The 22,733-nt window shown below is 44.3% G+C and overlaps 1 protein-coding gene across 3 annotated transcripts; it reads right to left on the bottom strand.

Annotated features, from left to right (window-relative positions):
• Positions 1 to 1,440: 1,440 nt before the first annotated feature.
• On the bottom strand, positions 1,441 to 21,991 carry SLC39A13 (solute carrier family 39 member 13). Of its 3 annotated transcripts, XM_085062585.1 has the most exons (11): positions 21,860 to 21,962; positions 17,252 to 17,351; positions 15,759 to 16,058; positions 15,209 to 15,322; positions 13,488 to 13,606; positions 12,081 to 12,224; positions 6,800 to 6,889; positions 6,207 to 6,257; positions 5,838 to 5,970; positions 5,612 to 5,711; positions 1,441 to 4,155 (listed from the first exon to the last, which is right to left on the bottom strand). In XM_085062585.1, the coding sequence occupies exons 3-11, from the start codon at positions 16,024 to 16,026 to the stop codon at positions 4,080 to 4,082; spliced, it is 1,095 nt and encodes a 364-aa protein (XP_084918711.1). In that variant the 5' UTR covers positions 16,027 to 16,058; positions 17,252 to 17,351; positions 21,860 to 21,962; the 3' UTR covers positions 1,441 to 4,079. The 3 variants fall into 3 exon arrangements, with proteins under 3 accessions (XP_084918711.1, XP_084918710.1, XP_084918712.1); XM_085062584.1 differs by lacking the exon at positions 17,252 to 17,351 and having other exon boundaries at positions 21,860 to 21,991; XM_085062586.1 differs by lacking the exons at positions 17,252 to 17,351; positions 21,860 to 21,962 and adding an exon at positions 21,285 to 21,302.
• Between the last annotated feature and the right edge of the window lie 742 nt (positions 21,992 to 22,733).

Below are 22,733 nucleotides of genomic sequence, written 5' to 3'. Positions count from 1 at the left end.
ACTTCTTGGTGTCTCGGCCTCACAGAGCACAACCCAAACACCCTCTCCAGCATTTCTCCCAGCAGCACTGCCCACAACAGAGTATTGCTTATCTCCCCTGAGCACTTTGCCTGGTGGAAACATGCAGGAGCCGCAGCTAAAGCTTGTTTTAACCGCATTTCTACATGATCCTCTTCTGCAGTTTGCACTGGACAGATGGGATTACCATCCATGCAGCTGCACATTAGTGCCTTCAAGGCAGACAAATTGAAAAGGCTGCTGTCAAAAGAATTTTCTTACACATACCAGCTAAATTAATCTTCCACACCAAGAATGAAAAATAATTATCAAATACAATCACTGATGTAGCTAACATGGAGAAATCCTTCAATTTTGATAGCTCTTTCCTGAAAAGATGCAAATATTCACATTTCCTAAGTCTGCAATCTTACTATGTCACCCTACTCTTCCACATGAGCTCCTCAGGCTATAGAGGTTTCAGCAATACCATCATCTTAGAAACTTCCCATGTATGAAACTCCTTCTAATTGTTCTTTCTGTGCTACTGCAATTGTGTCAGAGCCATTCTTCATGGAGCCTGTGGAACAGGCAGCTGATTAATTCATGTTAATTTTGATTACTTCTGAGAAGGAAAAATGGACGAGGGAGAGAGGCTCACAGCCCAGCCCCAAAGTGCAGCATGGTAAATCCAGGGACAGAGTCAAAAATGCAGATTACTGGCAAAATCCACAGACTGTGTAGACATCATGCCCTTGATCACCTACCTGCCTTCATCTTCCTCCAGCTCTTGGGTTATGGTTTTCCTTCTTTTTATGGAAGACTTTGGGCAAGAAGAGAGAGCCATGCACCATTTATAGCTGAAAATCTTCCAAATGAAGTGTGGTGTAAGACATGCTCTGAACCCACGTTTTTGAAGTGTAGAGAAATTCCTTTTAGTCCTTTCTGGGCAATTGCTACACACAACCTTTGATGAGTGCACCTTTGTCCTTCATGGCAGGTATCCAGCTTAGTGTTAATTGATACCAGACAACCCTAGAAGTTTTTTGATTAACAAAAAATAACAAATTTTTGCAGCCAATTACGGCTGCAAAACTCTCTGAATAGCAGTTACCATGCAAGTTTTCCCCTGAAAGAGGAGAAACTTACTTGGTGATGCTTTTCAGTGAACCTAGAGCAGCAGTCAGGAATTATGATTTTACCACACTGCTCCTGGACAATAGTTCCGTGACAGCAGAAAGAAGAAACTGAATTAGAACAATTTTTTTCAATTGTGAAAATCTGAGGGAAGTCTGACAGCAACACAGAGCCCAGATTGCTCTAGACTAACCTGAAGATATGTCTCTGTACTTCAAATGAAATTTGAATTGGATTTTTAAATCAAAGTAGGAACTTCAAAAAATGTCCAAATCAACCAAAGAAAATAACCCAACAACACAAATCAACATGGAAAACCATTTATTTCATCTCTATTGTCTCCATGCAGAGCAGACCAATACAGATGAAGGGGGAAAATGCATAAGAGCAGCTGAAAAAATAGAGCTAGAAAATACAATTCTCTCTGCATTTCCAAAAGTGACAAATGTAGTGGAGTGATGCTCCATTTCCTCCCAAGGCTCTCAATCCTCAGCCCCAGGGCTGATGCAGTGGAAATCCATTGAACCCCTCCCTCCCACAAGCCCCATGCAACCTCCTACTAGGGTATCTTCCCAAGAACCACAGACTATCCATGCTTGTGATAGCAGCCAAGAAAAACAGCTCAGAAATTCTTTCTTCAGTGTCATCCACTTCACATTCCTGAACGCTGAGTATAAAATCCTGACTGTGGTTTTCAGTCTTGGCAAGGCTCAGTGCTGATGCAACAACGCCAACTCATGGGCACTCACCTGGCAATGCCTCAACTTAAATGCCAGCCTTATTTTGGGAAAGAAATCTTGAGAAACAGCAGGCACATCTTTCTGTGCAAGCCTGCTTCCTCCAGAGCCCTATTACAGAGTCTGCCTAGCTGCAGTCCCTGGGCAGGAGGAACCCCCAAAGCTAGAACCAGAGGGTTGGCATACTCCCCCAGTCCCTGGAGGCTAACTGGATTAATCATCCTTCCAGGAAAGCAGGAAGTGGATGCTACTTTCAGACTTCATGACAATTGAATGATAGAGAGTAGTTGGCACAGGAAGGCAACTTTGTAAAGAGGAATAAAACAATTGCACTAAGCCTCCCTCATTGTTGCAGTGAATCTAGTTACTAATGTAAGTCCTGGGTAAGGAAAGCTGAAAAAATTTCAGACAGCAGTTCCTGGGCAGACAGAACTGCAAGCATGAGCTCTCCAGCACTCACTGAAAAGTAGGACAGGAGCTGTCATAAAAAAGAACTGTGTCAACAGTTCAGGAATCTCTTAGGGAAGTAATGCCTCTGCTGTGGGCAGCATACCTGCCTTGCTGCTCTGACCCAAATCGCCCTCTCAAGGCATGAGCCCTCTCGATAAGGCACGAGCCCTGTGCAGTCTGGAGAGCTGTACTGCTTTACAAAAGCTGTTAAAAGACTGACCTAAGTTGGTACAAATCACACTGTGGCACCTGTTTTGTGTTCAGTGACTCCGCTAGTTCAATCAGATTTGTTTTTAAACAAATTTAAGCAAAGCGAGGATAAGCTCTACAGAAGGGATGGTCTAGTAATTGTGCACATCTCTGTGGCAATAAAACATCCCTGTGGAATTATGGCCTGGTCAGCCTTGTGAGCTGGGATGTAGGAAAGCACTAGAAATTTTATTTATTTTTATTGGTCTCAAATTGCCAAAAATTTTATCCCAAGCATCACATAACAGAAAACTCCGCTTAAAGCATATTTACTGTCACCCTTTCATATCCCTTTCTCACCTTACTTAAAAATATTTCCACCAGCAGTTTCAGCCTTCCCATTTAAGGGCTGTCAGTATTATTTCTTATTCATTCATCCTCAACAGATGAACTCCACTGTGAGGTAAGCACCCCAGAAATAGGCTACCATCTACGGCATACTCCTAAATAATCTACACTGAGCAGAGGAAAAGCTAGCCAGGAGTTATCAGCTGCTGACCTGGCTGTAGTGTTCAAGCACCTCTGCCATGTCAGTCTAGGGATGCTGTACCCCGCTGGGCAGGGCAACCATGCTACACCTCAAGAAAGCTCTGAAACACAGTGTGGGGCAGATGGTGCATGAGTCTGGTCTCAAAAGCAGGCTCAGAAGCGTGTTCAGCTAATGTTTATGAGGAGAGAGCTCAGTCAAAACAGCTACGTGGCTTTCCTTCCAGATGTGAGCTGGTAGTATGGCACTGGAAGAAACATTTACTGATCATTTATTAGATAAACAGCTGGGCTCTGCTGGCTACTGGAGTGGTTAGGGCTGAGGGAAGTAATCTCCAAGTTGAGTCATTTAATCATAGTGACCTACCCTATAGTGCCTCAAGCTTTTGGCTCAATGTCAACATAAACAACCACAAAATAGACCAAAAGAGCTGGACTGCTGAGGCCAGTACTACCTTTAGGAACAAGTGGTGTCAATGAAAAGCTGGAGATCACGTTGGAAAGGGTCTCTTCCCCTCTATCTCATAGCACCATTAACTTCTCGTGGGTAGGGGTTTCTGGCTAAAGCTGTTTATTGTTGCTTTGTCATGCCTGTTCTGCCTCCAGCCCTTTAAGTGGTAGGAAAAATCCTTTATCTTCATCAGCTACAGGAATCACCTCTGTTGTTTTCACACAAGAGCTTGGGAGGTGCAGTTCCATCAGAATGAACCGAATGAAACATTATTCATTCATTGTGGAGCAGTTGTTCAGTTCATTTCTGCCCAGTGTATCTTTTGCTCCATGAAAACCAACCAAACAAAAAAAAAAGAACAGAAGCCCTCATGTGTGGATTTAGCAGAACAGGGATAGGAGAGCCAGGGAATGAAGTCTTGCACAGCCAGACCTCTCTGTCACCTGCTTCTCATACTAGCAGCCAGATCTGCGCGCACACACGTAGGAAGTAACATTAGTGTTCCTTATTGCTTTGTAAAGCTCAGAGTCACTGTGGTGGCTCTGGGAGGCATCATGAGGTCTGCGCAGAGGTCACTCAGTTGTGAGCGCGAGTAGCACCATGACTGTAATGCCTGTACACAGGAGCAGAATTTGCTGCAGGGAATTCCTGGGAAAGAAACAGCAAAATTAGGAGGAGCCATAGACCAATCCCCATAGGCAGCAGCAAAGAGGTTCTCAAATCCTTTGTTCTTTGTCCTTCCAAATCTACCACATGGAGAACACGACAGCTGTATGAAGTCACTAACACAGATGAGAAGACTTTCCCAGCACTCCAAGCAAAGAAGTTGTCTATAAACTGACATGTACTTTTTCCACTAAGCTGGGAGGCCCAGCTCCAGGCTTCAAAATCAATTTAAGCTGATTCAGTCATGCAGCTATTCAGATACATATTCATGTCCTTTCACTCACGAGGAAACCAGCACTTATGCAGCATGTGCACAGACACTTTAGGGACCTCATCCAGCTAACAAGTACAGTTACAGAAAAAATAAATTATAAATTTGGCCATTCTTTTAGCACTATCTCAGGTTTATGCTGGATTGAAGTGACTGTGTGCCTCCCACCTCTGCATATTCTGCTAACAACCTCTGCCAGCACAAGAGGTTACCAACCCAAATTAACATTTCTCTACAAAAGGTTCCTACTCCTCAGATAGAACTATGGAGCTGGTTTTTGGGGCACCATATCAATAAAAATTAACTAGGTAAGCCAAGGCATCTTATTTAAACTACTAAAGTTACTTGTCTTATTACAACTAAAATAGGAGGGAACATTCAGGTGCAGCTCTGCCAGCAGATCTGAGAGGGCCTTTACTGTGGAACAACTGGATTTGGACCTGCTACAGCCTTAATTAAACTGCAGAAACTAAAATAATACACGAGGGAAACCCAATTGTACTGGAGTATATATATCAGTGCAAAAGAGAGATGTCTGAGGTGGAATACAATGACAGACTATGAAATGCTGAATGATAAAGAGAAGAAAATTATTACTTTTCTACTCAAACAGCAACACGGTGATATCTAATAAAAAAATCAATAAGCAAAAGTGTAAGAACCAAATAATAAGATGCATCACTTAACACAGTACAGTGAAACTCTGCAAACTGCTGCCAAAAGGAGGTTGCAGAAGGCTGAACTAATGCATAGGGTCAGAAAGGGATGAGAGGAGCATGTGAAGGATGGATTCCCACATGGTTACTAGACATACACACCTCTGCAGGGCCCTGATTCAGACAGTCCCTATACCAGTACATGCCAGAAGCTGAAAAGAGAGACTGGGCAGTGGTGTCCTTACTGGACATGCTTCCAAGGAACTGGTTTTAGCTGGCCCTGCTATGTACTGTGCCTGAACAACTTCTGGGACTCACCCAGGGGAAGGCTCTCACATTTTAGAGGGTCTTTGTGGTCCCACAAATGCAGTAGATAGCACAGCAGTCTACTTTGATTCTAGCATTGTCCATAGGATTTAGAAAGCTGGCATTCAGGCACTTCCAGAACAGGCATAGGGAGGGGTTATATCCCTGCCCCCTGGCAGCAAGAATTGCTGCAGGGAACACTTACCAAGGATTCTTTTCCTCCAGGAGATCAGGCACAACATTTACCAAGGCAATGTACAGAAATCCTCCAGAAGTGAAAGGGAGGATCCAGGCTACTGTTTCTCCTGCATAAATACAGAACGCTTTGATTATTACTGAGACAGAGCCACAACACAAAAGGGAAAGAAGATACACAGGGATGACAAGCACTGCCTCCCCCCACTTCCTACAGATGTTCCAGGGAACTTTACCTGCTCCTTTTGGTGACTGAGCACATATTGCAAAGCAGGCTCCTAGAATTCCCCCAAGAGCTGTGGAAAGCTGCATCTTGGCTGCACTCCAGCGGTCAAAGCCAGCCCGAAGTAGGATTGCAAAGTCTCCAACCTAAGAAAACCCAAGAGCTGACAGTTAATAAACATAAATACTAAATTCTCAGTCACAAAGGCCATTCACAACAAGGCCGGTGCTTCAAGACTGTCCCTGGTTTTCCATGTTGTCAGTCTCCCAGAGGGAGCAGCTTTCAAGAGGACAAGAAAATGTTACCCAGACCCAGACCTCCTCTTAGCAGATGAAACACATTGTAATCCCCCTCATGATGGCAGGATAAAAAGCCCTCTCACCTCATGTGGGATTTCATGCAGGAGAATGGCCATTGTGGTTAAGAACCCAACCTGTAGCAGAGAGAAAGCGATTAGGAAACAATCCCAGTATTCTTGGATGAATCCCATCAGGTCCCAAACACTTACAGGGATCCAGCTGGAGCAGCAGATCCTGCACAAGTGTAGGGTTGACTGGGAGTTTATAATTCTCACAGTCATAGTCCTCCAGCTCAGGGCAACAGGAACCCCATAGCCGATCATCAGTGTTGAAGACCAAAGCAAAAATGTATTAAACATCTCTGCCTTGTCTATGTCCCTGTTTCTCAGGTGACCATCCTCATAATGTTATTTCTAGACTGCCTTTTGAGTAGATGAGGGTCGAAGAACTAATTCATCCCCTAATGCCTGTACAAATGACTAACATGTCCCAAATTTGAAGAAGCTCTGCATCAGAGGATCAGGATAGGGTTGGGTTTTACTGTAGCCTGCATTTTCTCAGAAAATTCCAGAAAGTAGGAAGGAACTCTTCACATTTCTTGGCTGTTTTGCATGCTGTATCACACTTGAGACAAGGCCTCTCCATTTCAGAACACAGCTGGGGACAGAACCCTTACCTTTCTGCTGACCAGGAAGCTGGCTGCTACTGCCAAGCCGTGTGTGAAGTTATCAATGGTGTTGGCCAGCAGATTGAGGTATCCACTAATCTGCAAAGAGAATGAAGAGCTCCTGATAAAGGAAGACACATGAGAAGATAAAAGAAAGCACCTGGCTTAGACATGGGTTAAGCAGTCATGATCAGATGGGAAAGGTCAGAACACGATACTTCTGCTGAAGATCCTAAACTATATCAGTGTTTGAGTACAAATTAAGTGTAATTTTTTGCTTTAGAGTAAGTTTTAGGGTAGGCAAGTATTGTCTGAGATCAGAATAATTGCCTTATATAAATGACAAAAAGCTCTAGAAACAGAAAAAGTAGAAAGAAAAAGAAGAAAACCAAAATGCAAGAATATATTTAAGTTGAACCAATTTTAGGTAACACTGACTAATTTACACAGGTGACTGGCTTTGAATATGACTTGATCTTGTTTTCAAGTTATGTACTTTAATATCCAACTGTCAAATATCTCCTCCTCAAGAGCTGGCAAGAACAATGCAACAGAACAAATGCTGCTGGAATTGCTTTCTATAACTGAATAAATCTTCAAACATTTTACCAAAAAAGTTCATGCTTGTGGGTTTGCTTTCCCTTAACAAAGAATCAAAAGAGAAGATAGTGATGACAGTCACCAAAAAGCCACCTACTAGAAGGCTGGATAGCATGTATCAGCATTTGCATATGAACACATTCCTTAAAATTATAAGCATAAAGCAGCTGCCTTTGTCAGAAGTCCATCTCCATGTTAGACTTCCCTATCATTCTAACTAGGGTCATCTCCGAACAAAATCTGACTATTTGACCTGAAGTGATTATCACCCCAGCTCTTCAGCTCACAGGTCTTTGGGTTTTTTCCCATCATATTCAACAAAAACTACTATGTGTGCATCCTGAGATACTGCAGTTCACAACTTGGCACTTCAGTTTAAATTATTATTAAACCAGATGTTAGCCCATGTATCAGGCTGTCTCTGGACTGCAAGAACTCCAGATACAGGGCAGTATCCAGTGAGTGGGGAGACTGTATAGAGACTGTGAAGCATTGACATCTTACTTCATCATAGTATCAGAAGCCAAAGTTCAGCTGGACAAGCGCAAGTGCTGATGGATTTCATTAGCTCTTTTTAGTCTTGCGCTCTTCCCTGTTTCTATCAACTCTGCTCGGGGAATCTTTTCTTTCTGTCATTTGTATGCCATAGCTCAGGAGATTTCTGTCCAATCTCTCTCTCCAAAGCACCACCTTTCTGCAAGGCACTTTTACTGCACTATCTCTGGACACTTTTGTAGTCTCTAAATTTTTTAAAGTGCATTGGTGATTAAATATATAAATAAAGGATTAAGAAAAGCCCACTTTTAAGTAATAATCTAAGTAACATCTCCACAAATAATGCAAAAGAAGATCCTTGCTTGTTTTTATAAGAAAGGAAACACAAATAGATGCATGCAGGCAGACCCAAGAATGCAGCGGTTTTACTTCTCATTCTTCCTACTCTCATTCCTAGACAGCCAAATATGACTGTCTAAAATTCTCCTTTTCATGTTGTTTTTTACGTGGTGGCGTTTTCCCCACAGGATAATAATAATTACTCACAGAAGTTTTACACAAAAATGCTTTCCTATACCACCGTATAGGGAAAAAATAGACTTCATGATTAAAACATTATGACTTTTTGTTGTCAGTGGCTTGGGCAAATGCTGTCACTGAAAGAAGCAAAGCTTTGGAGTGCTCAGAAATAAATTGGGTTGATTTGACAGTTATGAGCCTCTGACATTTACATTCTGCGAATCCCTAATAGGATGTTCTCGTTGCTCATAAAGAGCACAGCCAGATGAAGTGTTTCTGTTCATGCTTCAGAATTAATGTCACTGTATAATAAAATATACTTCACAAATCAACAAGGACCCCACGTGCCACAGGCAGAAAGAAAGAATAAGCAAGGCAAAAGTACTGTACAAAATGTTTTTACTTGTTGAGGGAATAAAGGCTGCAATGAGGGACAGAACTGACCTATGTTTGCGTGCAAAGGAAAACTCCCTCCTGCTCTTTTCAAGCTAGGACAGATTCTAGCAGCAGCTAAAAAGCAGAAGTTCTAATATGTATGTGTGCAATGGTCAACTGATTACAACTTACTAATCATTAAGCCCTGAAGGGTGACTTTGTTCATTTAAATGGTATCCTTCCCTTTTTGTTTGCTGAAAAAATAGGGGTTTCTGAGTGAATAGTAGAACCAAAACAATCTGTCATGCTATGAATTTCACTCTTTTCCTCAAGAGTACCTTCTCTGGTTCTGGTCACTTCCAGCAACACTGTTCCCTGCCTGTCCCCTGCCCAGCCTGCACCACATCCCCAGCAGGCCAAGGCAGTGAGATTCACCCGCCAAGCTGCAGCTGAGCAGATCTGCCGGGCAGCACGCCACACCCGAGTTCTGACAGCAGCCTTCAACAGGGCAGCAGTTTGCATTCCTCCTCTCCTGTCATGCTGATTTTTACGGAACTTGCAGAAATTTGATCACCTCGAGACTCCTATCCTTTCTTGAACTCAAGGAAAATTAATTATGGGTTCAAAAGTTATTGAAAATGAAGGGCAGAACAGATGGACAGACAGATGGAATGACTGCTTATGTTGTTGCCTAAGGAAACAGGCTAACAACGCAGGAGTATCTTGGTAGGTTTGATAATTTCCACCCTACCAGGAAGATTTTTAAAATATTCAGATTATATGATCAAAAGGTAGAAAGTTAAAACTACACCCATTAAGTATTTAGTTTCTAATCCATGCATATCGACAACTGTCTGTGAAACTGAACAGGTGTGTTAGGATTTTAAAGCTAGAAGGGCTCCCCATGGTTGTCTAAACCTTCCACATAACACAACTGTAAGAATTTAATTTCTGCACTAAGATCATTGTTTCTTAACCTATAATGTACTCCGTAGAGAGCAGCTTAAACCACAGCTTAAAACTCACAAATGACCAAAAAACTGCTATCTCTAAGGTAAGTTGATCCACTGGCAAGTCACCTGCAGTTAGAGAGTTGTCTATAAGTTCTAGTCTGCTATTGTAACTGTAACTATTCAAATTTAGTCATTCCTCTTACATGGGTATTTCTACACTCTAAGTCACCCTTGACCTGACATGACTACAGAGCTAAACAAAACCACTTATCATCTACTGCAAATTTAGAATATTATTTCTTTCCTGACCCTTTTACAAATTAGCAGTAGCATTTTGGATATTTGGAACAGCACTACTGGAAAAAGTCAGATAGCTGTTTCATTACTCCTATACAGAAAGAGGAATTCTCAACTCTCCTCTTACATATTATTTCCTACACACCCATCCTCCTGGCTGTAGCATCATAAGGGAAGAATGAGTTCAGAAAATTTCCTACTCTAATTCTCATACCTTTTTCCAAGGCATTGACTATCTAGAAATTATCCCTATCTTGTAAATATGATCTGCATTCTTTCTTAATCTATTCCTTATAATTGCATGTATCAAAACCTGTTAAAAATTCAGCACTTTTGAAGAAGTTACTCAGTTTAGCTGCTATCACTGACTTCATGCAGTCACAATGTGCCATTTATGTAATGCAGTACCTGCAAATGTGAGGATATACTGTTTTTATAAGTAATGACTTAGACAAATCATACCCACCAGTGAACAGATTTGAGGGGGGCTGCATTAAACCAGTCCCTCTTGATAACATAGAATAACAGATTTTTAATACAGCTGATATTAGCAAAATTTATTAGAATGGGGGAGAAAGTTATGTTTTTATATACATTTTTCATGACCTTTATTAAACAGTTATGCCCAAATAAAAGGCAAGGAAAATGTCTAGTTAATAAAAATTTATCTTACATAAAATCATACTAATTAGCATTAATTACATTATTATTTTTTATAATAGGACCATGCCCTGAGCAGCTGTATTCCCTATCAGTGTTTAATTTCTACTTGAAATCGGTAGTCTATAGTTCCTTATATAAACCCTTCCAAAATTAGGGCACAGTGTTTCATAACCCAGTAATATTGCTGTCTTCACTACTATCACCTCTAGAAACATCCACATGGCACCTTGCAGTTTGGGCAGTGTTATGTACAAATTACATGAATGTGACAGATGTCAAAAATACTCAGTGACCTCAGCGTAACTTTCATGTGTAGGAAGAGCTACAAAGTTACAGCAAAACAGATTTAAAATAGAAACACTGAAAAGCCTCTGACTGACCACATATCCAGCTCTGGGCTAGTTCATGCAAGCACACGTTCTGGTCATAGTTACTCTCATACAATCTTGCACATTTTTATGGGCTTTCAAACTCAAACTGTAGGTCCTTCTTCACCAAAGTGGTTGTTTACTCTCTCACTTGTAATGTTCACCCAGACAAGGGTTTTCCACAGTACAAAGATAGTAACATTCAGCTGAAAGCAAGGCTAATGTAAAGGTTATCCACTTCCCAATGGAACAGGACTCCTTTTCCTCCTCCACCTCCAATCTTATGAGCTTGCTGATCTCCCTTATCCCAGCACTACAGGCTGCCTGTCTACATGCCAAGCTGATTCGAGAAGTTAAGTTAGGAGAGAAATAGACCAGGGGGTGGGAGGTGGGTGTGTGGGTGTAGAAAAGCAAATTCTTTGCCTGTTTAGCTCCCTGAATACACTCACTGTGAGGTCAGATGAGATCCAGTGCAAAGGAAGCAATGGGAAATGCAGGTTCAGAGACAGAAGTGGACATGAAGACCTTTTTGGCAGCAGAAAAACTGATAATCTGAGAAACCAAACTTTTAAGTTCTACAGTGGGTAGCTTCAACACACTTCCTAAAGGTGTCAAAACACTTCCCAAAGGTGTCTTAAAAGGAAAAGTGCAACTCACAATCAGTACAATGCAGGCACTAGAGAACAGAGATATCATGGTGCAAAAAATTTAGCAAATAAAGACATATTAACTGTAAAATACAGAGTAACAAAACATGAAATTCTGTATTTTGGTATCAGAATTCAGCCAAAACACACATCATCAGACTTCTGCCTTTATAATACTAACTTTGCCTCTTCTGCATAAGCTGCAGGGTAGATTTTCTCCAAGTCTGCTATTTCCTCCCTGCTGTGACCAGGACAGACACACTGACAGAGCAAAATTAAGCACAACTCAAATGCTGAGCTCCCCCCTTAGGCACAGTTCTTTCCTCAGACAATTCCTGACTAAAAAGCAAAGGTGAGTTTGTGGGTCTCTTACCTTGATTCTGTTGTTTGTTGGACCAGACTGGAGGGAGGAGCCATTACACTGAGCTCGCGCTCTTTGGGACTGGCCTGCCACCTTCGGCAGGGGGCAACCACTTCCATTGGGGATCTTTCCAGATGGTGCTTTGGAATCACAGTCCTAAATTAGGGCAAACAAACTTGTCACTGAGTTTTCATCAGTGATGAATGAGCATGAATCAAGATCAGAAATCCAACCTTCACCCGTAATCTTTTTGTCCTAACAATGCTAATCAGCAGCTTTGAGACCCCGGTTCATTAACAACTGCCAGATTCAGAGAGCATTGTGACATCTGCCCTGAAAGACAACAAGAGCTAAGACTTCTCAGTCCTCAAGAGAAGCAGAAAGAGGAGGAACTGGAGTCACAGCCCCTCGGCAGGAGTCAGGTTCCACTAGAAAGACAAGGGACTAAGCCTGCCCCTCCTGCTAGCAGCTGCTGCCCAGAGAAATACAACTACTTCTGGGCAAGAGATGGGGGGAAAAAATCTTGTTCTCCCCAGTGCATCAGAGTAACTATGTTTACAGAATTATTCTATGGCTGGCATCATCATCTTCCAAACAAGAAGATATTTATCTAGGATTTCAGCGTCTCTCTAAATGAGAATATGAAGTTCCTTTCAGGCAATAAAGTCTCACACGGACTCAAAATTAACACCTAATTGCTCTTATGTAGTGCCTGACCCACAGTTTCACCTCTCAAAAGTCATGGCAAAGCAAGGACTGAACAGTCTAAAGGAGCTACAACTAGGAGCTGTGCAGATGTCTGAAGACTAGGTGTTTTCCTCTACCTTGGAATTACCCTCTGGTACCTCTGTCTACATCTCCCCTTTATAGCTGGGTGACTCCTCTGAACTTAGAATCACCTGGCCAATCATAAACTCCTACCACACAAGGTTACCCAAACAAACATCTGGTCCAGGCCATAATCAAGAAGAAACATCTTCAAGAAAGCTGGCCTTTGTCCCAACTGAGGACCCAGAAGGAGAATTAGTCATGATGGGTCAGTGGAACATGCATCAGCAAGCTGCAACCCTCAAAGCTTACTTGAGCAGAAGTCTCATTTGCAGAGTGCTCCAGCTCCCAGCCCCCATAAAAGAGAAGCTCTCTTTTACACTTACCACATAAAGAACAAAACCAAACCAGAAGTGAGAAATCTCAGTTACAACCACAAACAAAAGCCTGAAGATGAAACCTACTCCTACAGACCAGTGGCAAAAAAGTGGCAAAAACTCCCAAACGGCAATGACAAGGCACTCACAGCTACAGGATCATTTCCTGATGCTGTCAGAATAGGGTCAGATATCTGTCAGATAGGGCAGATGAGGTGTTTAGTACAGACCTTCAAATATAAGAGCACTCCCTCCCCTCAGGCTGGTAACTTACCACACCAGGATACTCCTCTTCTTTCTCTAAGAAGATCTTTTCTAGCACCAGGAAGGTCAGGAAACCAATGATCACCCAGAGACCCAGAAGCTTCTGCTGCTGAAAGCTCTGCCCTTCTCCTGAAGGACAAAAGAAAAATCTTCATGTCTCTATTGAGTACACATTTTTTCACACAGTTCCAAGAAACAATAAATGACAATGGAAAACTCCCTGTGAGGTAAGAGGAGTAAACATATCTCAAAGCAGATTAGTTTAACTTGCTCATTCTTGATCTAACAGATACCATCATCTTGTGACACTCAGAGTGAGAGCTACCATCCCTTCTTCTGCACTAGCTCAACCCAGAATATTTCCTGACAACACTGGGAATTTCCCTGAGCTCCAGAGGCAAGTGAATACTACATCAACAAAAATTCAGCAGCTATACCTACTGAGCAGCAAGCCCTGACATGAAATCTGCCATTAGTGGAGTTACAGACTCACCTTCCCCTTTCTGCCACACCTAGGCAAGTTATTAAGCCCAAAGCTATAAACTTTCTTTTCAATTACAGCCAAGCTTGTGAGATAATAATCCATTCAGCCTCGCTGCAGAAATAGAAATTGCATTGAAATGTAAGAACAGAATGACTCTGTAACAGGACTTACATGGGTCAAGGAAACCTTTAAGCTTCAGGACAGTCTGGCAGAAGCAAACAAGCTTGAGCAGAAGACAGAGTAATTTGGGAACCACCGTAGAAAACAGTGAAAAAAAGGACAGCAGGTTCTGCTGACAGTGCTAGAGCTGTGAGGGAGAAGAGGACTAAAGGCCCACCAGATTTGAAACCCCAGGACATAGGTGCAAGAAAGCCTGGGAAACCCAGGGCATGATTTTCCCTCTCTCACATTTTCAGCAAGGAAATGACTTCTTGGTTTTTCAACAGGTGGGATGCAGCAGCACTTGCCTTTTATGATAACAGTTTGCTGAAGCAGAGAGATACAAACATACAAACAGGTTTCAGCAACCCTGGCTATCTAGGGATGAAGGAGTGACACTGATACCACAAGGTGTATACCAACTCAAACAGTGTTTAGTTTGCTGGCAAACACAAGTTTCTGTCACCTGCATTTGCTTTTTCTTCCCCTGCCCCACCCTCCAATCTTAATTACGGCTCTACAGAAAATGTTCCATGATTTCTCATGGAGCAAAGATTGAAAAACATGAACTCCCATAAATCAAAGCCTCCAAGAGAGGGGCAGATTTGTAAAAAAGACGCACCTGATCACCAGCTAAGATAGTGCATGCGTTAATGTACAAGACCACGTACACATTCATAACCTCCCATCAGGTTAAAGAAGCATTCCCTTTACTTACAGGGAGGACAAAGGGAAATCAACAGAGAATTATAGGAGTTCAGGGCAAGACAGGAAAAGCTGATAGACGAGAGAACCATTCCAAGTTACTAAACATAAAGAAACCATGGCCAACTGAGGAAGCCTCTAATTTCAAAGCCTTTGGAGGACTGCTGAGTACAATGATAAAGCAATACCTGTGTGTTTTTTTTATTCTTACATCCTTCCCAGGGCATTTGCTCTTATATATTGCTTGAAATAGGATACCAGCCTAGACCAGTTTTTGGGCTGACCCAGACTGGCTGGTCTTGGGCTTTAATGATTGAACAGACTCACAAAATGTAGCAATAGCCATAACACAAGCTGCTTCCAGGCACATAAGGCTTTCATACCTGTCGTTGCACTGCATGTGTAGGCCCAGGCTTCAGGAAGCAGGTGCAGAAACACATTCCCCAGTAGTCCACCAATTGCAAAACTCAACAACTGCTTCAAACGGTGTGACCCAGCTAAAGGAAAAATAAAAGAAAAAAGAAGCAGAAAACTGATCACTTGTCAGCCAGGAGCCAAAACATCTCCAGCTGAGATTTTGCACACAGAAACCCAAATTGGAAGATTCTGCAAAGTAAGCTTTCAAAGGAGAGAGCACAAACCAAATAGAGTGCAAGAAAAAGTCCTTGCACCACTTGGCTGGGACAGCAGTGTGTGGGAGGGTCCAGGACCACGCAGGGTGAAAAACAGTTCTCTTTGTACAAGCTCTACCCAGGGCTTACATTTGCCAAAGGACTCCCTTTCAAATTCACAGGTATGGACTAAAGCACCAAACACAGACTTCCCGTTTTAGAGAACAATGTTTCTGTGAGCTGGTTCTGTTCACCACTGTGCTGCTCTGTCACATCCCAGGACATTTGGCTTCAGAAAGGCCAATGCAGCTGGCAGGTTTACCTTCTGACCGCAGCGCAGCTCCTGTCTCAAGGGGGATCACCAGCAAGGGGAAGACCCCACTGAGCCCCACCATGAAGGAACCGATGAGGGAACAGATCCAAGCATCCAGCCGCTCGCTGCTGAAAAGGTGTCCCCAGGAGTCTGCCTCCTTGTCACACAGAGAACCAGAACTAGCAGCAGCATGACTCCTCGGGAGCTGCTGAGCTTCACAGGCCACGATCAGAAACAAGGAGAGTGTCCCATCAAGCAGAAGTTTTTGTTTTGTCATTGCTAAGTGGTCTCAGCCGGGCTGACCAATCTCTGAAAAGAGAAGGGGAAAGCAGTCCTGAAAACACGCTCAACCCTCCTTTCCACCATCCCAGAGGAAAGGCCTTGGCCACACCGACCCTTCCCTTCAGCATCTTAGCACAGGTATGAATACCCATGAGGACCACCTGAAACTCTTTCTTACTTCAACAGAGTACTAAACGACAGAGAGGCTTTTTATCAATGGTTGTGTGAACCTGCATATCAGACATCTTGGGAAAGCATGTGGCTTTCACTATTTCCCTTCAGGTGGGCTGGACAAGGACTCCAAGTAGCCTAGTTCTTGCCCTTCAGTGTCCCAAGGCTTCAGAAAATGTTATTGACCAGGGATGCTACCCAGGTAAGTCTTCTCTTTGCCATGGAACAGCATCCATGGGATAAATTAGGATGCAAGACAGGCAATGTAACCAAGGTCTGTAAACTCAGGAGTGGTGAATAGATGAGGAATGGGGTCAATTATTCACCACCTTGTCAGAAACAAGTGCTGACACCCATCCACATGGAGCCAGTGAGGGTCAGCTTCAAAACAAACAAATATGATCTTTCATCAGCAGGTAACTTGTGTGGTCACACTTCTCCAAAAATGGTAAAAAATTTTACATACACTCATCAAAAGACAGGACAAGTATTAAAAAGACAAATAATGGTTAAACAGCTCACATTAGACTCAGAAAATTCCCTGATATGAGAGGAGCTGGGGACTGGAAGGGGACTTGAAAAATACCGTATCTGCTTGCCCTGTTTTTATCCTTTTGTAAAAGGATGCTGGATTAGATGGTCTCAGTCAAAATCAGCACAGCTGTTAATAAGAGCTCTGCAGTCCCAAGAAAACTGGAGAAGAGCGCATGTTAGAAGAGGGAAATAAAGATAATTATACTCATTGACAAACAGGGAAGGAAAGCAAATTATGTAAAGGCTGAAGCACAAATTCTCCTTTAGAATCCAGAAGAAAAAGTGAAATGTGACAAGCAAAATTAATTTGGAAATGGGAGAAAATAGTGGGTTAGAAAAAGATAGACGTAACAAATGTTCACAAAATAGCTTTTGAGTGAGAGGTAATAACAGCATTCACCTGAAAGCATGTATGAAACCAGTCTAATCCCTGAAGCATTAGAGACCATCTTTGAAAATTTACAGGCGTATGGGAAGGGCACAAGAAGGCTGGAGAAGCATCATGCCTCACCTACCTTTATAAAAGGAAAAAAAAAAGGTGGGAGAAGTTACACACCAGTAACTTCAATCCTCTGAAGGATTCTTGATCAAATTAAATAATCAGTTTGTAGTTACCTATAAGATAAGAAATTGATAAAGATACCAAAGCATTAAGTAACAGCCAAACAGAAAGGGTCCTGAAATTCTCAAAACAAAATTCAGGGTCTTGGAGCCAATCTAAGGGCTCACAGTGGATGAAAAGGGTGGTGTTGCCCCTTGTCCCCCACCCCTTAATGAAGAATTGCCTCTCCATGCTCACACCAGACTCCATCAGTGAGCAGCATCAGAACAAACGAGAAGGAAAAACTCTCAACACTTTGCTAATTTCAGTCCCTGATTTCACTTTTAAACTCTCAACACTTTGCTAATTTCAGTCCCTGAACAAAAACACCACAGGAGGAAGGCCAAGCTGCAATTAAAAGCAATCAAAAAGAAATTAAGGGACAGGATCCCATGGTTCCTGTGAAGGAGATCACCAATCTCCAAGCAGAGTGACCATGGACATCAGGAGCGGGGATGCAAGAAGGAATGAATGAAGACACTGGCTTGGCTAGTTGCACAAGGACCCCTAATGCTATCACTTTTTTCTAAAAACAAAAAATAAAACCCCTCAACACAGCTAGTTTAAACCAGCTTAGGATTTTGTAGTGTCTTATTGCAGTGTTTTGATCTGGCTGCAGGAACCCCACACTTACCTACAACCTACTATCAAACCAATGTCAGTAAAAATCAGTACAAAATAGTGAACTAAGGGCAGGGGAAGTAGGTGTGGAATCAAATGGAAATGATGGAACAATAACTCCAACATGTCACAAAGAAAGAGCATATACTGATTGAGAAATTAATTCCAAGCCAGCAGGCTTATGTTGCTGCAAAGTAGGTTAATGTCATCCTGGGACATGGTAGTAGTGACATTGTAGGTCTCACAAAGGTGAGACTTTAGCCAACAGACTACATATTCTTCAACAGCCCCACATATTCTTTCTCATAGAACACATGCAAAAATGTGAGACATCACAGCGGAAAGAAACAACAATTAGAGTGTAGAGAGCATGACCTGGAAAAATGACCGAAGGACCTGGGTGTGTTTAGTCTTAAAAAGATAACACCAAAGGAACAGAACAGCCTGCATACATTAAAAGTCACAAGAAAGGGGGAAAGTGCTCAACTTTTCTTCCACATCAATTCAAATGGTAAACAATATTTAGCCTGGACATCAAGAAACAAATATACATAGTGCCAATGTGATGATATATTGAAACAGTTTATCTAGGGTGCAAAATCTCCAGCACTGGTTTTTGTTGTTGGTTTGGGTTGGTTTTTTTGGTTTATTTTGAGAAAAAGAAAGAGCTGATGCAGACACCATTTCATTGCGAAGATTAGATCCCTTCTTTGAAGTCCGTCAGCCCTACTCCACTTCCAACCCTGGAGTGGGCCTGATGGATGTCCTCATCCTTTATGATAGGATTAGACCTATAAAATGACTAAGAACTTTGTAAGGAACACACCAAAAAGAAATCAGAATTTATGCAACTATACATGCCTATGAAGAAGCAACAAACACACAGCTCAGCAATGATGGGAAGCAGCACAAACCTCTTCTGCAACATTACCACAGCTTTTGGGAATCAATCTGGAAAAGTAAACACTGCAATTGATTCAACAGGTCGATTTCTTGTATTTCATTCTCCATGCTCACAACCCACATAAGCCCCAAGGTACGCCTGAAAGGGTCTTTGAGACTGAGAGGCAATAGCACACAGGACAAAGGGCATTTCCAAGCCTCTGGATAAGGTCTGCATACTTGGCTTCATGTCCCTCTTCCAGACACAAAAATGATCAGGTTCCTCCAAAAAGGGACGGTGGTGGAAAATAAATGGGTATAAAGGTGTTGAAAACTGATTCCCCTAACTCATACTTGTGTTGGTCAACTTTCTGTGGCCCACAGGTCTTTATTCTGCTGTTACTCACATGAGGAAAAAACAGCATGTTTCTTTACTCCTGTGCAACCTGACCATCATTACATCATGCCTCAAGAACAACCCTGTATCTCATGCAATAAATTCCTCATGTTTATAAAATACCTGTGAGAAACTTGGTGTATTGTCCAGGACACACCTGGACAGTGTGAAATGCTCTTCGTGTCCAGCTAATTATTTAGAGCCTATTCCCAGCATTTGCTTATTCCTAACACATCATAACCATTTGCTCATAAAAAAACCTTTTAATCTCTACCACCCCTTTGCCTCTCCATCTCATTAGTACATTAGCAAAGTCTCTAAATTCAAACTGGTTGCTCCTATGACAAATACTTAAGAGGAAGAAAATAAGCAGTGAAGATTTAGTTGTAGGAAAAAACTTCTCAAGGGGAAAATAACACCCTGTCACTACAGTTGCAAAGGGTGGAGGAAGTCTCTGCCTACCCTTAATTTTAGACAACAGCATCTGTTTTAGGAACCCAGTCAGTGAACGTCTTGAGAAATTTCTAGAGAAAGCACTGCAGGTTCTCAGAGACATCTGTGGTCACAAGGCATAACCAAGTTTAGAGATGTGTTTTCTCTAGAAGGGTTTATCACATATTTAAGAGGATGCAACTCTCTGGGAGAAAAATAGCCAGTGGGTCCTTTACTTACCAGTTTTGACAATTACTCTGTCTGGGATCACAGCTCCCAGCTGTGCTTGATTCACAGCCTGGTGACCATGATCACTGGCAGCACTGTCTAGAGCACCACGTGTCTGAGCATTCAGCAGTCAAGTCTGCTCAGCTCCTTCTGCAACGGCCTCAGGACTGGAATAACCACTAGGTTTTCCCAGCCCAGAAAGAACAAATAAATGAGAACTTGCCATTTACACACCCCTAAGCAGGGGCAGAGGAAGCTGCACACCTAGCCAGGAGACCTATGAGGCTCCCAGGGCCTTGCCCACCTCTCAGTGCTCACCAGGCATCTCTGTACTAGGGAGTGACTGAGAAAACGTGGATAAAACTTAAAATGCCAGAGCAAAAACCTACTGGAAAAGAAAAAAATAAAATATTGATATGATGACTATTGTTCTATCTATTAGTCTCTTCCTAGACACCGCCTTCTCAAGCCACATAGTTTTTTCTCTGTCTCAGTAAAACTGCTCACTTCCACATAATAACATTTTACATGCTGTTCAGGGGAAAAAAAATCAGAAGAAAAGGATTTTTCACAAGTGTTTTGCCTGGAAGCCAGTTGCCTGGACTTACAGTTGCAAAAGAGTACTGCATGGAATGGAAAAAAGTTATTTTCCAGGGAGGAAGCATAATTTTCAGCCAAAAAATTCTACATGAGCCACCTCCTCCATTAGCCCCGTGGAGAGTTTTGAATTCCTCCTGGAAACTCTGACCTCGGTAGAGGCACAAAAGGTCTCCAGTACTCCCTGAGCAGTCCCTTCTCTCTGAATCACTGCCCATCTCTAGGGAATGCACTGCTCTGGTAGGACCCTTATTTTTGCCCCATCCCTCTCATAAAAAAACCACTCTGCACAGACTCTGCAAATGACACTATGTGCAGCTACAAGATGGGGATGAACAGGGTTGCAAACAATGGCGTATCACAGATTAGAACAAATTACAGACCCGGGGCAAACCTAGGAGCTGGCAAGGAAAGCATTTGAAACCGACCAAACACTAACGGAGTTGGGGAGACTGCGACTGCTTCCCCATCCCGCATCCGAAAGAGGGAAGTTTGAGGACCAGACAACGGCGTTCATTCCCTCTGGGCTAGGTGGGATTTCTCTCCTCACAGGCCGGGCAGACCGCCCCGCTCCCAACCCGTCCGCAGTGCCGCTGCCCTCGCCCAGCCCGGCCCGGGCTCCGGCCCCGCTCTCCCCGCAGGCGATCAACGCGGCGGGCCCGCTCGTGTCATTGTCTCTCGCATCGCGGATGGCACAGACAGCGCGGCTTTTCCATTAGACAATGCTGAGCGATGCAAAGTGAGACATATTTGCCGCGGGGCGAATTAGTACTGAACGCTGCTCACGCACCTTAGTAGAGCAGCACTAAGTGGCCGCCCGGGGTCCCTGTGCCACTGTGGCCGCGCAGACCTGGCCACCCCCCCCGCGGGCAGCCCCTGCGCCGAGACCTCGCGGCATCGTCTGCCGGAGGAGGGACTTCCAAAACTTTCCGGGCTGCGTCCCGCGGGGACTGAGCTCGCAGCCCCGGGCACGTCCGCAGCGGCAGCCGCACGGCTCCGCTGCCCCGGCGAGAGGCGGCAAAGGCGAGCTACAAGGGGGGACGCGGCCACGGGAGCCCCGGAGCGGGCGGCGCGCAGCCCACGGTCCCGCCGGGCCGGGACACGGCTGCCGGCGGCAGCGGCTCCGCCAGGCGCTCCCCGCCACGTCTTTCCCAAAGTTGTCCCTCGCTCGGCCGGGCTGGGCCCCGCCAGAGCCGGACTCGGCTGCGCTGCGTGCGGCGCTGCCCGCCCCCTCTCGCCCCGTCCCGCCGCCGCCCGGGGCTGAGCTGCGTCGCTGCCCCCGCCGTCCCCCCTCGCCCCGCGGCAGCTGAGCGGCGGTAGCCCCGCACCCCCGGCTGCGCCCCCCGGGCCGCCAGCCGCAGTTACCGTGCGCCGCCGCCTCCGCCGCGCTCCGGGCCCCGCTGCCATCCAGCCGCGGCTCGGCGCGGGCCTGCCCCGCCCGGCGGCCCCTCGGCTCCGCCTCCCCCGGCCGGCCACGTCGGTCCCGGCCTCCTCGGCTCCAGCGCCGCCGCCCCGCCGGGCACCCACCGCTGTCGCGCTGCGCTTCCGGCCGCCGCCGCTGTGTCCAGCCGGGCCGGCGGGGCGGGAGCGGGAGCGGGGCTGCCGGCGGCATGTCCACTCGGCGGAAACAGTCCTGGGACGCAGCCCCTAGCGGCTTGTGCGCGGTGAGGGGTCTGGGCGCATCCCCAGCGCAGGGTGCTGGCGCAGAAACGCGCGGGCTGCCGAGACCTGGACTTCTGTAACATCCTTGTTGAGATCTTTGTGCTTTATTTTTAATCTCCCTAAATGGATTATAAATTCTTTGGGCTACCGATGTGTAGAGACAAGCACCATGTGAAACCGGGTTTTGAGCAGAATTTCTAGAAGTTGTTAGAGGAAAAGAAAGTATGGCTGAGGTCTGAGCCTCGAAATGCTTTTAAAAGATACAATGACTTAAACAAACTTGCCTCCTCCTCACAGGTTCGTTGCAACCTTCACGATGACTTGTGAAAGCCCAGAGCTCCGCGATCACTGGTGTCCCGTTAGTGGGGAAGCCTAACCACGGTTCTTACAGAGATTTGCAGAAACTGCATGTGGTTAGGAAACTAGGTCAGAAGAGAGTAAAGATTTTCCTTTATACAAGCCAAGCTAGACTGGACCTATACTGTTTCCCATACAGACACTTTCCAAAATGTGCTCTTGTACCTTTAAGATCTATTTCTTACCATTATCCCTGAGAAGCAGAACTTGATTCTCGCTC

This window comes from Lichenostomus cassidix, chromosome 5 (genome assembly GCF_008360975.1).
Source record: "Lichenostomus cassidix isolate B80296 chromosome 5, HeHo_3.0, whole genome shotgun sequence".
Taxonomy (NCBI): domain Eukaryota; kingdom Metazoa; phylum Chordata; class Aves; order Passeriformes; family Meliphagidae; genus Lichenostomus; species Lichenostomus cassidix.
Note: the sequence above shows the minus strand (reverse complement) of the source record. Positions and strands in the feature narration are given on the sequence as shown.

Coding starts and splice junctions, on each gene's coding strand:
- SLC39A13 (XM_085062584.1), bottom strand. CDS start 16,026: ATGACAAAACAAAAACTTCTGCTTGATGGGACACTCTCCTTGTTTCTG. Junction 12,225..13,487: donor AAGAGGAGTATCCTGGTGTG/GTAAGTTACCAG, acceptor GCCCTAATTTAG/GACTGTGATTCCAAAGCACC. Junction 6,890..12,080: donor CAACAAACAACAGAATCAAG/GTAAGAGACCCA, acceptor TTCTCTTTGCAG/ATTAGTGGATACCTCAATCT.